Source organism: Aspergillus alliaceus (genome assembly GCF_009176365.1).
Source record: "Aspergillus alliaceus strain CBS 536.65 unplaced genomic scaffold BDW43scaffold_13, whole genome shotgun sequence".
In the NCBI taxonomy this organism is placed as follows: Eukaryota; Fungi; Ascomycota; class Eurotiomycetes; order Eurotiales; family Aspergillaceae; genus Aspergillus; species Aspergillus alliaceus.
In genome coordinates, this window is record NW_022474696.1 from 309,012 (window position 1) to 322,668 (window position 13,657).

Below are 13,657 nucleotides of genomic sequence, written 5' to 3' on the forward strand. Positions count from 1 at the left end.
CTGTCCATTGTCTGATGGAGCATTGTGTGCCCGCTTCTGAGCGAAAACTCCAGTACAATGACCTTGATCATCTCAACCGTGATACAGCAATCACAAGACCCCGACTCCAGATGCGCAATCATACTAGAGTAATTCCCGAAGCTTATCGAGCAACCAAAGCACTCTAAGCTGCGCTCTTGGTGGCTGTATCTATGCTAGAATTGGTTTCAGCCTGGGTTCTTTGGAAACTAAACTACCCTAGATAAATAGAACCGACTATACAGAATAAACCAGTCAAGACAGGAAAAGAGACCGGTAAGGCATGTACGTATGTACCTAGGTAGAAGGGTAGTAAAACATACCATTTCCAAACTATTCATGTCCAGGAATAATTGCCCGCACACCTCGCACGAGAGATGCGCGTCGAGAACATGGATGGATATTAAGAGCCTCTGTGGTTGGTACAACCTTCTTGCAGATTTGACATGCGTGGTCGGTGTTACCGAGGTGCGAATTTAGATCCTTTTCTGTCTGGAAGTCCGCGTCTGGGCAGTGTGTGCATGTGTGGTGGTGGGCTGGGGAGCGGTTCGTGTGTGCTGCTTTTGCCGTTTGGGAGGGGAATGCGCGGGAGCAGCGTGTGCACCAGTGGGCGCGATTTAAATTGAGGGAGGTGTGGATGGTTAAGGCTTCTTTCGAGGAGACTTCACGGTCACAGTGGGAGCAGTAATGGGGGAGGCTGAGGGTGGCGTGGGGTTCGTGGAGGGGATAAGATGGATGGGGCGACATTATTTTTGGAGGGATTTGGTTTTATGGTGGGGATTGTTGGATATGGGTATGGATATGGGTATGGGTTTCATGATGTATGGTTTGGGTTGAGGTGAATTGAAATGAACCGGTCAAAAGTATATTTAGACCATGTGATGGAATAGGTATAGTGTTTCTTAAGCCAGTTGCGTAGAGGGTACTGGTGTACCTTGGGTAAGTGCGTCTTGTTCTTGATATTGATGTCCAGCTTTTATCTTGCCATGAGTATCTACATGTCATTCAGCCATTAACGCCGTGAACCTGCCAGATAATATCCACATGCACACTAACAAACCAGGGACTGGAGTCTACTGCAGGAGAGGATCCTAGAGAATATGTTAGCTTGGCTCGGGGTAAACAAAGGGTTGGTACCTACCCGGAAGTGTTTCTGGTTGTTGGCAGCCCGGTTAACCAGGGCTGTGTACCGCTTCTCTTGTCTCTGGGCACGAGTCCGGTCTTTACGTTCGACCTCAGCAGCGAACCGTTTCTGGCTGTCTGTGGCACCAATCATGCCCATACCACCATTGCCGCGGCTGACAACAGCCCGGTTGAGGTTGCGGCCCCTAGGCAGCTTCTCCTCCTCGATCTCACCATTCTCAATAGCCAATTGACGTGCCGCCCGTTCTTCTGCCGTAGGGTAGTTACGCAAGTTCTGGCGGAAGTATTTGGCGAGTGATCGGTGACCTGCGGTGCGACCGGAGGGCAGGTGCAATTCAAACTCTGTCGCGTAAACTTCTCCCTTTCGGTCGTTGAGCACCATATCCTCATCCTCATCCATAGACGATGCGTCAGTTTCGGTTTCCCATCCCTCATCATCACCGTCAACCTTAACACCACCATCCTCCACAATTGAGTCATCCTCATCCTCATCCTCACCATCTGAGTAAGTGCTGCGGAAGTCATAGTACTGTCCAATTTCGACTTGCTCATCTTCAGTTTCGAATGCAATCATACAGTGGCCCTTGTCGCGCATGTGAGTACGAGTGCCCTCAGGATTGTTCCGGACGGCGTGGCAGTATAAGCATTCACTGTTCTCGTTGATCTTCCGATACAGGTAGTGGAGGAGACCTTCGAGGTCGACAAGATAATCCCTCTCTGGTATGAACATGCCGTGACTCTTGAGCATGTGCTCAGCGTTCTGTTGAAGGTCGGAAAATTTCTCATTGCAGAAAAGGCAACGAGAGGGGGAAAATCCCTGCTCTTCCATTTCCTCGTCTTCATCGGCTTCGTTAATGGTAGCGTTCTTCAGACCTTCGGTAACCTTGGACACCTCTGTCCGCTCGCGAGGTTTGTTCACTGGCTCACCCAGAGAGAAGGTGGAACTCATGACGGATGACGCATCATCCGCACTCTCTCTGAGCATCTGCGCCTCGCGGGCCCTATGCTTCGAGCTCTTCACATGGTTTTGGTATGAATTCTCGCTGAAAAATGTCTTCTGACAGGCGACACAGGTCTTCTCAAAGGACGCTTTGGCGGCGGCAGCACTGGTCGAGGCCTTGGCAGCAAGGACTTTGTCGTTGAAAACCTCCTGGGACACTGGGGGCAGAGAAGCGATACGACGTTTCATGTTGTAGAGACTGAAGGCGGACGAACATTAGTAATTCATTCGGAGTCGCATATTTGCTGACAAACTCACTGCCAGTCCTTGCGCATATGATCCCGCTGAGCATCGCTGCCACGGAAAGCAACGAGGCAAGTGTTGCACGTATACGGCAAGGTAGTCGTTGGTACATTTGGATCGACAGACGCCATGGTTGCTTGTGGGTTGTTGTACGGACAAAAATAAGTCGGGTATCACAAAAAACACAAATCGTCAAAAAAGCCGATCAGTTGTGCGATATAGATATATCGCGCAAGGGTATTTGATCGTTTAAAGAGAATAGAATATCAAAAACAAATGAAGTTGTTACCAAACCTATTGTTTGGGACTGGATTAGAAATGTGACGGAAGTAGTAAGAAAGAGAGAGAGAGTGTCGGCGCAATATTGCCCCTCGACAGAAAAGATCGGGCTAATCAATGTTGCCGATAAAGGTGCCACACATTGAAAATCATTGCCTGTTGCCGCTTTTAGAGACCATGACGTTAAGTCGCACGTGCTCATCCTCTAAGCCGGTTTTGGAATAGGGACCATTCGGGCGGATCATCACTTCTTCCATATCTCTTTTGGTCAGCCGCCTGACAGGCTTGGCGCCTGAGGCTTGTATCTCAATCCGGATGATATCAACGTGGAAAGGGTAGGCTATCATCATCCAGGCCCCTCTGGATTCGCTGACCGATCGATACAACTAAAGACACACATTTTTAGTCAAACCTTCCTGGTTGGGGGTTCAGGCATGCTCCTCGACCTGCAAAGATGACTAGGCTCCGCGGAGCTTCCGTGAACTCTTATGAAGTTTCGCATTGTGGCACGGATAGACACCAATTTCATCGGTCGAAGCTCCCGCCAAACGCGCCCGAACTTATCACGCAGAATACGGTCGATGTATCGGATCCCGGGCAGGTATTGCTATGGTATAGGGATGAGCGACGGCGACAATTCAACCTTCTGGTTCGCAGGTTAGTATCTATGGGGAGAATGTCTGACTTGGATGGGCGGCTGACGTAGTTGGCTCCCAAGGTACAAAAACCAACTTTTGCACGGATGTCAGGATCCAAACTGCCCAACCCCAACCTGCGCGAGCTATCGAAGGAGAGCGTCGGATGGCCCCTTTCGTCGGTATACCGAGTTGAGTGCCCGGACACTGGCTTGCTACCTGGCTAGCGTGGATAACGCGGAGAGTGGTCTTTGTCGTAATGCCGCCCGAGTTCCACCCGATTTCTCTTTACAGGATTATCATCAGCGATCCAAACGTCGGAACCGTGCTTCTAAAAACGACTCAAGGAAGGACCGTGGTGGATTATCGGTAGTGGATCAAGGCGCTATTGATGTACCTTCAGCGGCACAAACTGCGTCAGATGGACATGATGATCCTTGGGATGCTGCGAAACGGGATCCGATCTCTAGTCAATCCGAATGTATACCGGCCAACGAAGACCAGCCGACCCAACCATTGAAGGATCCAAAGTCCTTCACGCAAAACCTGTTTGATACTTTATCCCTGAGAATGATTGAATGGCTACCTTTGCGACGTTCGCCAAGTGTGTTTGGAGCAGATTCCGATTATTCATACTCTCGATCCAGTTCTCGATCTTCAAAACCGAGTAGTGGACATGCCAGATCGCCTTCCGACGCAGACGAGCACTGCCAAGGGAGGGAACATACATCTCAGCATGACGCTTTCATTGGGAGTAATCCACATACACCTTCGTCACGGCACCTGGGCAATCCAGCAGCTGCAGTTGAGTTGAGATTACCGAACCAGCAAATTAAACGGCTATCGCTCGCTGAGGTAGATCAGCGACGGCAAAGTCCACGCTCGAGCATCGACGAGAAGGCCTACCCAGAACTAAAGCCTGCCAGGAAGCTCTCAATCAATACACATGCAAGTACAGATGGGCTCGTCAACATACCTTCTCCTCCCTCTTTAAGACATCGTCCACAGAAGCATCGGGGAAGGAATGGAGACATGCATGAGCAGGTGAAAAAAGAGAGACGTGTTTCCTGGGACGGCACAAAGCTCTTGAATGGGGTCCATGTTCCTGACGACGAAAACCTCCCAGTCAACGATAACAATGATCAGCCTCGCTCGGAGCCTCAATGCCCCAGTGACCCTAGCCTGAATCACAATGATACACATCAAAGAGAGGACATGTCGACGATACAATCTCTTACCCATCTTACCAGTGAGATTATTGACGAGCTAGGAAGAATGTTGGTCCTATCTGATGATGAAGCTGAACGATGGAAGGATGAATTGGCCTACATAGAGACTACGGGCACATTCGACGATTCAGAGTGGAGGTTTGCAACTTCTCGACAACGTGAAGTCTTTGCATTTATTGCTCAGAGCGTTTTCTATACACTGAGCAGCACAAGGCAGATTCTACGATCCTTTCGGGAGAGCACGGCCGGCCCGAGTGAGGTGAAGCAGAGTAGTTTTAGTTCAAAGCTCAACCTTCAGCACCTACAACCATCATTACGCAAGCTGTTCACGATTTGTCCTAGGGAACTGATCTTCCATAGTTTGTGGAGCGCAATGGAGTCGCTGTTCGTTCCGCCAAAGGAACTATTGAACCCCAGACAATCCCGCCGTTCATCATACAACTCAGCCAGTGGAGCGTCTGTATCTGCACCTATAATTATTCGTCGAGCATCTGATGCAGTAGGCAATGAACATGTTCCTGATTCGTTCGCAGCAGACATTGCGACCGTCGCCCTTTTTGCCTTGGCTAGCTCTCTTCCAGAGATAGATGCAACTACCTGGCGTGGAATTCTTCAAATGCGCGCGACCGGAGTTGTAGCTTCAAATGCGGAAATGCAAAAACTCCCGCTGCGTAATACACGAGTGATTGTGGATGTCACTGACGCACTAGAACATGACCTCGCTTTGCGACTAATCGACCGCTTGGTACGGGCTCTCACAGCGCGAATGGCATTTCATGAAATTTCGAAGACGCGACATCCCTATAGCCATGCTTCGCGTAAATCCAAGAACAGCGTTCTAGATTTCCTCATGAACAACCTCAGTGACAATCACAGCTTTGTAACTGCCAATGTCGATTGGCAGGATCAACCGCGACCACCGTGCACTGCTGCCATCATCGCTGAATGGCTTCGTACTTTGTTGCTCAAAGAATGGGATGGAAGCCCCGAGATGTCTAAAGGCAGCGCAACAGGAGGCGCCGTACAGATATTGTCCCTGATGTACAAAGAGCGGGATCGCTTAGGGCTCGTTCCAGAAGACTTCCACACACCTTTCCTCTCGGAAAGGTTGGAGCCCCTAGAGATGCCTGTTGAATGGATGGGTAGATCGCCCAATAACAAGACCTTGCACTTGCTATCATACCCCTTTCTCTTCCCGCCCTCTGCCTTGGTCATCTACTTCCGCGCTCTCAATTATGCCGCCATGTCAAGATTCTACGAAGCGGCAATGACCACCACGAGACATGTGACACAAACGGCGTTTGGAGCAATACAGATCCAGGATGATGTAGGCATGCTAGCTCGGCTCAAGACTTCTATGACTACATATCTAGTTCTTGTGGTCCGACGGGATAACATCCTCACCGATGCCCTGAATCAGTTGTGGCGGCGCGAAAGACGAGAGCTCATGCGGCCGTTGAAAGTACAAATGGGAATGGATGAAGGTGAAGAGGGGCTTGATCACGGCGGTGTCCAGCAGGAGTTCTTCCGAGTCCTTATGGCAGAGGCACTAGATCAGTCATACGGTATGTTCACAATGGATAGCCGCACACGAATCTCCTGGTTCCAGCCGTGCTCGTTGGAGCCCCTTTACAAGTATGAGCTTCTCGGGCTGTTGATGTCCCTTGCGGTTTACAACGGCCTTACTCTGCCTGTCAATTTTCCAACTGCACTCTACCGCAAACTTCTAGGGCTCAAAGTGAAGCACCTCGATGATATCCGGGACGGTTGGCCTGAACTTGCCAAGGGTCTCGATCAACTTTTGGCGTGGGACGATGGCGACGTGGAAGATGTGTTCATGCGCACATATGAATTCAGCTTCGAGGCCTTTGGGACCATTGAGACGGTAGACATGCAGAAGGTCGACAAAGATGCCCCCTGGCCACTTCCTTCCGTGTTGGCACGCTCGGGAGGGGGGAATCGGTCCCTCGGTTCCCCGCCTTGGTCAGAAGTCCGCCGTTACACTGATCGTGTCAATCTAAGTCCTCCATCGTCTATGGGTGCAGAGGCCACGGAATCGTTCGGGGATATGGCGAAGTCACTGGATGGTTCAGTTGTGATGCAGTCGCCTACGCCACCGGCTGAAGAGTCGACGCTTGTCACGAACCAGAATAGATCTCAATTTGTACGAGATTACATCTTTTGGCTGACGGATAAGTCGACGCGACCCCAGTTCGACGCGTTTGCACAGGGGTTTTATACTTGTTTGGATCGATCGGCCTTGTCCATATTTACGCCAGAGGCGTTGAAGACGGTGGTAGAAGGAATCCAAGAGATTGATATGGATGAGCTAGAACGCCATGCGCGTTACGAAGGAGGTTTTGGTCCAGGCCATCGCGTGATCCGGGATTTCTGGAGCATCGCACGGCGGTTTCCTGCGGAGAAGAAGGCGCAGCTCTTGGAGTTTGTAACTGCCAGCGATCGGGTTCCGGTCAATGGGATTGCGAGCATCATGTTTGTTATTCAAAAGAACGGAGTGGGTGATGCTGTAAGTGTACCTCCCTTGCCGGACATATTGTACGAGTGCCATGCTGATTGTTTCTAGCGCCTTCCTACCAGTTTAACCTGTTTTGGCCGGCTTCTTTTGCCGGAGTATTCATCAAAAAGTGTCTTGGAAGACAAGCTCAACAAGGCTTTGGAGAACGCTCGGGGATTTGGCGTTGCGTGATATGGGACTCATTTTGGGATTAGCATCGTATATCGTTCTACATACCAAGTACACAATACCCCTACTCTATATGTTTTTACAGTATATAGTATTCATAAGTGAATAAATCGCCAATGTTGGCGACATATGATAATCTAACCTCTGTTGGCTCTCAGGCCACTCTCATGTCAGCGGTGCGATATGTTTGTTGGTGGGTTAGGTCTAGATGAAAATAGATATTCGCACATTCAGTGTACCGTATGAGATAAGGATGGGCCATATGATGTCTTAGTCCAATGTCAATTCTATATAGCAGACAGAACAACAGGCTTGATTGACTATTTACTTGCCCTTAGGCTGACCACCACCTCCCTTGGGACCAGCATCACCAGCAGTAGCACTACCAAGACCAGCAGCTGTCATCCTGGATAACTCGTTAAAAATTGAACTGGCAAGGAGGGCGCATTTGACGGCATTGTCTTACTTTATTCACTCGTGGTATGCGCCTAGTAATTACGGGTTGTGTATAAGACTAGGCTGTCTATAGATCCTTGATTTAGTAGAACGACGATGTAGGAGGTCTTGATCAGTATACTTACTCTTCGAGTACGTAGTAACTGTTTCCTGATCAATTCTTGTATTGGATCTACGACCTAGGGAGACTGACTGGTATTTATCTTCCGAAGCAACCACCCTAGCGGTGACATTAATAATCCTCCGATGGTCTACAACATCGCTCCGATTGCAACATCACATTTAGGGTGAGGGGTCACCTGGTAACCCACTGGTTGAATGCGCCGATCACTCCGCGCATGGATCGCTCTCCTATATTATCGGCGTAAATCCAATATTCAGATTGTGCATTATCTTGCTGTAGCTCCCATATAATGAGGGGGTTATGCTTTAGCAAGTGAACGGTGTAAATCGCTCGGACTCTATTCGATGCCCTAGGTTGGAACCCCTCACCGAGGCAAACCCTAATGGGCCGATCTCTGCATATCCCCCTCACGGCCTAACAACTTGGGATGTTCATTCTCCTCATTTCCTGGGCTTTTGTCTACCTTACATCTTTTCTTGATAATTATTGACAGATGCGAATTGAGGTTCCTGCACAAGCATAAAGAAGCAGACGGAACTGAGTACTCAGGCCACCATATAGGTTGTCTACCACGCTATCTCGCCGAACGTGCACAGGCTCCAATCGAGCCATGATTTGATTAGCACACTCTGGGAATACGTACCTAGTTCGTGCCCTTATAGGGACGGACTTCGCTTTCTAGCTTACGTCTCTACCTCTCTGGAAATTCGCAGTGCGCGAAGGACTAAAAGCAAATCACTGTTCGGATTTCTGAAAGTATTGAATATGCCTATGAAAAATAGCTAGTATCGCAGGCAGCGGACATATACCTGGTGAATAGGGGATTTATAGGTTCTAGTGGAATGTTGAACTCTTTGGTAACCAGGCCACATATGAAAGCGCTCATGATTCCCACTTAGATACGCCTTCTTGATAGTTCTTTAGAATCCTCAAGCCTGTCATTTCCTGATTGTCAGGTACCGTTCTATTACGATATCTTCTACAGAGTGTGACCCTCATGTCCTTGTGCTCTTACCAACGCCCCTCCTCTAAGTTCTCTCCTCGTTTCCTTGGCCTTCTTTTTAAGAATTCCATGCTTTTGAATAAAAAAAAGAGTGTTCTATTGCCCGGCCATACCCGTAAGGGGTATCCTCACCGATTCCGACAAACGGGCAAGCCGAGCTCAAGCGTTAGAATAAACAGCTAGCTATCGCTACACACCGGTTCTCCCAGCTTTCAACCGCCTCCAAATATCCAGAGACAAGGGTAGCTGCTATAGAGGCTGACTTAGATTAGGTTCGGTATTTTAGCGACAGATTGGGACGAGATAAAATCTGCCGAGTTGATCACCAGTAATGGGCTCGCAGAGCAGTTGGAGCCGTTTCTCTATAATATCAGTCAACCCGATGTCGAGTCCATTACAGCCAGTCCTCTGAATGGACGGTTCTGCTCATATGATTATGTCGAAGAAACCCTGATAGTCACGCTTGTTGGGTATTACCACGAAGCCTGTTCTGTACTTTTCACACTATTATTTGCCGAGAAGGTAGTGGAGGTTAGAATCAGGCGAAGACAACTTTATGGGTTTGGTCGAACACAGCGGGAACCGGTAGCCGGATGCTATAAAGGAACTCGACTGCTATCCTTCTGGAATCAAGACGATCTTGGCGATCTACCCACTTTCGTGATTGAGGTTAGAATAAATGAGTCGTTGCAATATCTTCAATCAGAGGCGAAATTATGGATCGAGTTAAACCGGTGCTGTGGTCCAGCTTGTTCTGATTATATCCATCAATCGGACACACGGACGGTTGATATATGAGAGGTGGCAAAGGGAAAACGGGATTAATTCAAGACCGGGCAAACAGGAGGGGGGATGACTGGGAGACAACGCTTCCACAAATTTGACCAGTCCCGGTTTCGAAAAGATGTCGCGGAGTATTATGGTACTTATGACCCGGACTGCGCGGACTACACCTGGTGTCATATTCTGGGAAAGTGGCTGTTCTCGCGTAAAGTCAAAGCCGCCCCCCATCTTGTACCCAGAGCCTGCCGAGCGAGGAGATATCGCACCTCTTTGGAGTCAGAGAGGTAGTACCCTCCGATCCGCGAAACGGTAAGAGTGCTTCTATATGTTTTCTTGTAGAGTGGAGGAGTCTGGCTAATTCGGGTCGTTCCTTGTAGGGATTACGCTAGCTGCAACAATTAACTAAGTAAGGGTCAGTTGGATAAGGATACCATTGTCGCTATGCCAGTGCCCGGGGCGCTTACAGCGCCAACACAATAGCTATATGTGCTGACTAACGAAACTAAACGTAGGAGTATGGTTTGGATAGGCCCTATAAAACCGAATCGCGTTATTGTCCGACTACAGAGGAGCTAACTTGAAGATTATGGCGACCGAATGAGCTTTGCCTGTTGTTGTAGGATATAGACGCAAAGAGCTTCAGCTCAGAACGGACAATCGCCCCGCTCGCCGGTATCTATACTTCCATTTTATTGTATCATATCTAAACGCGAAACGCACAGGAAATACCAGTATAGATGACAAAGTGAGCAAGTCCAAGTTCTAGCCCATCCTTAAGCCCTACCTGAACAAGTCAACCCTAGTCACGCTTGCTCGGTGTGTGTCCGGTTGCGACTTGCCAGCGTCCCACATCCATGGTGAGACCTTCGATTCAGGAGATCACGACAACATCAAAGAGGAAGATGCTGGGATGACTCTATTATTAGCTGACGTTGGTTTTCGGTCGAGTGGGAAAGCGAAGGATCCCTCAATTCAAGCATATGGGGGTTGCGCTGCGGTGAGGATAAGTGAGGGGACAATGCCAAGGGAAAAATAAAAGAAATACAAATCATCCGATAGATTAAAGTACAATTATATAACTTTACTGTTTTGAACTAGACGGAATAGACGAAGGGATTGATTGAGGCGGTTTTGCTCCGCGGCCTGTCAGTTAGCATTGATTTACATGCCAACAATGCGTTCACAAACGATCCTGCTATGAACTACGCACATGGTAAGAATGCTATGTTTAATGTCCATGAAAATTCCCAATCCAAGCACTAAACTGCAGTAGTAAATTGCTCTATCAAACGAAGGTCATAACACATGCAGTCCGCCTTAGTTGGTTTAGGGTCACTGCGCATGCAGCTAAGATTTAGTCCATGCAGCTAAGAATAAATTAGGTCGAGGCCGACGGAGCACAGTTGAAGTCGATGGCTTCCTTCCCTCCCCTCACAGACTCGTTCAAACATTTATCCTCTCTTCTCTTGCCGACCGAACCGGCAACTCCTTGAGCCGCCAGGCGTTCATCTTCCTAGACAGGTGGATACGTCTTGCGCAGCTCCTTCACAACCTCCGCGAACCTGCCCTCGCCATTGTCACGATCATATCCCCAGGTATCAGCAGTGTCCCCACTCAGATCGCATTTCATCACGCGTCCCAAAACGTAATCGAGCCCCAGGCCCCGTTCTGCACATCTCTCGTATTCATCCATAGCCGCTTTCATATCCAGTTCTGGAGGAGGTATCCCGCTAGACGCGAAAAAGGAGGCGACTTTAGTTGCTTTCAGTAGCTCTTCAAGCAGTTCGGCCTTGGGAATACCGGAAATATCAACTTAAATACTGTTAGAAGCACAGTGATGGCCTAGTCTGTCTTGGGGAAGATTACCTATAGCCATTTTTGGAAGAACAGGTCGGTTCACTTTGAGTGGCAGTGTTTTGATAGATATTAGTAGCTGGAACACTTCTAATGGATAGCAGGAGATCAAGACCGGATACTTATAAAGTGAGTGAATAAAGAGAGAAAGATTCACTGCCCGACGTAACTTGGAGCCCCTTCTTTTATAATAAGCTTATCCATTCATTGCTCTTGTCGCTTTGTTCTTCTAGGACAAGTAGGAGCGATTCATGCTGAAGAAGGACAGAAAGAGAAGAGGTCACACGAAGCGTCTTTCCAACATGGACAACGATGAACCACTCCTTTCAAGACTAACCCGGGCACAGCTGGTCGTCAAAGAAGTGCAGGAGATATGTGGCGTTCCTTCCCTTTCATGGGGCATATTGCACCACGGCCAAGTAATAAAGCGGCAGAGCATTGGCTATCGTGACGTAGAGGGGCAACTTCCGGCGAACCCAGACACGATGTACATGATTGGGTCACTATCAAAGTCATTCTTGTCAGCGGCAGTGGGGAAGCTTGTCGACGGGGGGGCACTGTCATGGCTCGATCCGATACAGAAATACATTCCCGAGTTCAATCCCAAAGATGATCCAAATATTGGGCCTAAAGCAGACATTATTGATGCTCTACGGCACTCTACAGGCCTTGCTGCCCCAACGTTACTTTCCTTAGGGCCAAGGGCGACAATTCTTAGTGACGAGAAGGACTTCATTCGCTTGTTGAATTCCCTGCCAACATCCAACCAGGAGGGTCAACGATTCAACCGTTGGTGGATGTACAACAACTATACATATGGGTTGATTGCAAAGGTGGTTGAAATTGTGAGTGGACAGAGCTATGCGGATTATATCCAGGAGCATATCTTGACGCCTCTCGGAATGCATCATACGGCTATTTCGAGTAATGGCACGAGAAAGAATGATAACATCGCATACCCTTACGTATGTCCGAGCGTTGGAGAATACTACAAGATTCCCTCCGAATCTTGGCCATGTGATGATCATACGCCCTTATTAGCAGCCATGGGGATGCGCAGCAGTGTCAACGACATGCTGGTCTGGTCAAAAGCAGTTCTGGAAGCTGAAAAGCAGGAAGAAACGGGCCAGGAGCATGACAAAGCAATCTCAAAAGGATATCCGTTGAAACAAATGAGGAAGATCCGCCAAGCGTACTGGACTAGACCAGTAGATGACTCGTTCCAAAACGAAACAGCATACTGCATGGGTTGGCTGAGGGTTGAGATGCCATCCTCTTCGATAGGCATGCTTAGCTGTAACACCGATACACGCAAAAGGAAGGAACATCTGAAGTACATTTTAGGGACCCAGTCGGGTCCGATGGTTACCATCTGCCATAACGGCGTCGTGAATGGCTCAACAGCAGCTCTTTATACGTTCCCTGAGACCCAGAGTGCTGTGGTGGTTCTTTCAAACGGACTCCATAGTGGCGACGCAAGTGATTTCGTGGCACAAATTCTGATCCAGGCTCTATTTGACCTTCAGCCTAACGTGGACTTACTTCCATTAGTCCGGATGGAAGCTGAAATCCCTCGTCAGTGGTATGAGTCGAAATTTGCGGCTCCGTGGAGACAAGATAGGAGGCTTGCCGATAAAGAACGGAATCGAGAGCTATACCTAGGCGACTACTATGGATTTGATGACACCTTTGTCTTGAGCATTGTTCCGAGACCCATTGCAAGGTCTAACGAGAAGGAACCAGAACCTGACCTGTCTTTGGCGGTAGTGTTCAACCGACGTACAGCTTCAATTTGTGACTTGGAATTCTATAGAAAAGATACATATAGCTTTTTCCCTCAGTCCCACGAGGATCACTTGCTGACGATGTACCCACTTTGGTGTGATTACCGGATGACCATATTGGAGTTCTGCGAGGATGAATCCGGGGAAGTAACAACCATTCGGTGGCTCTGGGATGAGGACGAAGAGCCAGCCATTCTCATCAGAAAGCACTCATAAATGAACATGAAACATAATGAGATTAGTACAAGAACAGAATATCGTTCGGCAAGTCAAGAAGCATGATAACAATTGACTAAAAGCCTTTAGTCACGGCTATACAAGTAAGAGGCCAAAAAGGGAGAAACGGGCGGATGATCGCCGTGCTGCGCCGACGCCTTTCCGACAAGGAGCGCTAGGCAAAAA

At 48.7% G+C, this 13,657-nt stretch overlaps 5 protein-coding genes across 5 annotated transcripts; 2 read left to right on the forward strand and 3 right to left on the reverse strand.

The window, feature by feature from the left end:
• Nucleotides 1-259: 259 nt before the first annotated feature.
• On the reverse strand, nt 260-1,028 carry BDW43DRAFT_41618 (uncharacterized protein). The gene has a single exon (XM_032050029.1). It carries the CDS (start codon nt 763-765, stop codon nt 352-354), a length of 414 nt encoding a protein of 137 aa, XP_031901995.1. The 5' UTR covers nt 766-1,028; the 3' UTR covers nt 260-351.
• BDW43DRAFT_41580 (putative C2H2 finger domain protein) lies at nt 929-2,625 on the reverse strand. Its single transcript, XM_032050027.1, has 3 exons — nt 2,420-2,625; nt 1,160-2,360; nt 929-1,109 (listed from the first exon to the last, which is right to left on the reverse strand). Exons 1-3 carry the CDS (start codon nt 2,533-2,535, stop codon nt 1,092-1,094), a joined length of 1,335 nt encoding a protein of 444 aa, XP_031901996.1. The 5' UTR covers nt 2,536-2,625; the 3' UTR covers nt 929-1,091.
• A 362-nt stretch (nt 2,626-2,987) lies between these two features.
• BDW43DRAFT_271169 (HECT domain protein) lies at nt 2,988-7,366 on the forward strand. The gene is made up of 2 exons (XM_032041392.1): nt 2,988-3,340; nt 3,402-7,366. The coding sequence occupies exons 1-2, from the start codon at nt 3,138-3,140 to the stop codon at nt 7,129-7,131; spliced, it is 3,933 nt and encodes a 1,310-aa protein (XP_031901997.1). The 5' UTR covers nt 2,988-3,137; the 3' UTR covers nt 7,132-7,366.
• Nucleotides 7,367-11,130: 3,764 nt separating this feature from the next.
• BDW43DRAFT_309535 (uncharacterized protein) lies at nt 11,131-11,493 on the reverse strand (the record flags this gene model as incomplete). Its single annotated transcript, XM_032046718.1, has 2 exons — nt 11,131-11,429; nt 11,484-11,493. The coding sequence occupies 2 exons, from the start codon at nt 11,491-11,493 to the stop codon at nt 11,131-11,133; spliced, it is 309 nt and encodes a 102-aa protein (XP_031901998.1).
• A 280-nt stretch (nt 11,494-11,773) lies between these two features.
• BDW43DRAFT_309536 (serine hydrolase domain-containing protein) lies at nt 11,774-13,471 on the forward strand (the record flags this gene model as incomplete). The annotated part of the gene is made up of 1 exon (XM_032046719.1): nt 11,774-13,471. The coding sequence occupies one exon, from the start codon at nt 11,774-11,776 to the stop codon at nt 13,469-13,471; it is 1,698 nt and encodes a 565-aa protein (XP_031901999.1).
• Between the last annotated feature and the right edge of the window lie 186 nt (nt 13,472-13,657).

Excerpts from the sequence above, each read along its gene's own strand:
- BDW43DRAFT_41618 (XM_032050029.1), bottom strand. The coding sequence starts at position 765 with ATGTCGCCCCATCCATCTTATCCCCTCCACGAACCCCACGCCACCCTC.
- BDW43DRAFT_41580 (XM_032050027.1), bottom strand. The coding sequence starts at position 2,535 with ATGGCGTCTGTCGATCCAAATGTACCAACGACTACCTTGCCGTATACG. Across the intron at positions 2,361-2,419 it reads CATATGCGCAAGGACTGGCA|TCTCTACAACATGAAACGTC; the intron begins GTGAGTTTGTCA and ends GTCCGCCTTCAG.
- BDW43DRAFT_271169 (XM_032041392.1), top strand. The coding sequence starts at position 3,138 with ATGACTAGGCTCCGCGGAGCTTCCGTGAACTCTTATGAAGTTTCGCAT. Across the intron at positions 3,341-3,401 it reads TTCAACCTTCTGGTTCGCAG|GTACAAAAACCAACTTTTGC; the intron begins GTTAGTATCTAT and ends TTGGCTCCCAAG.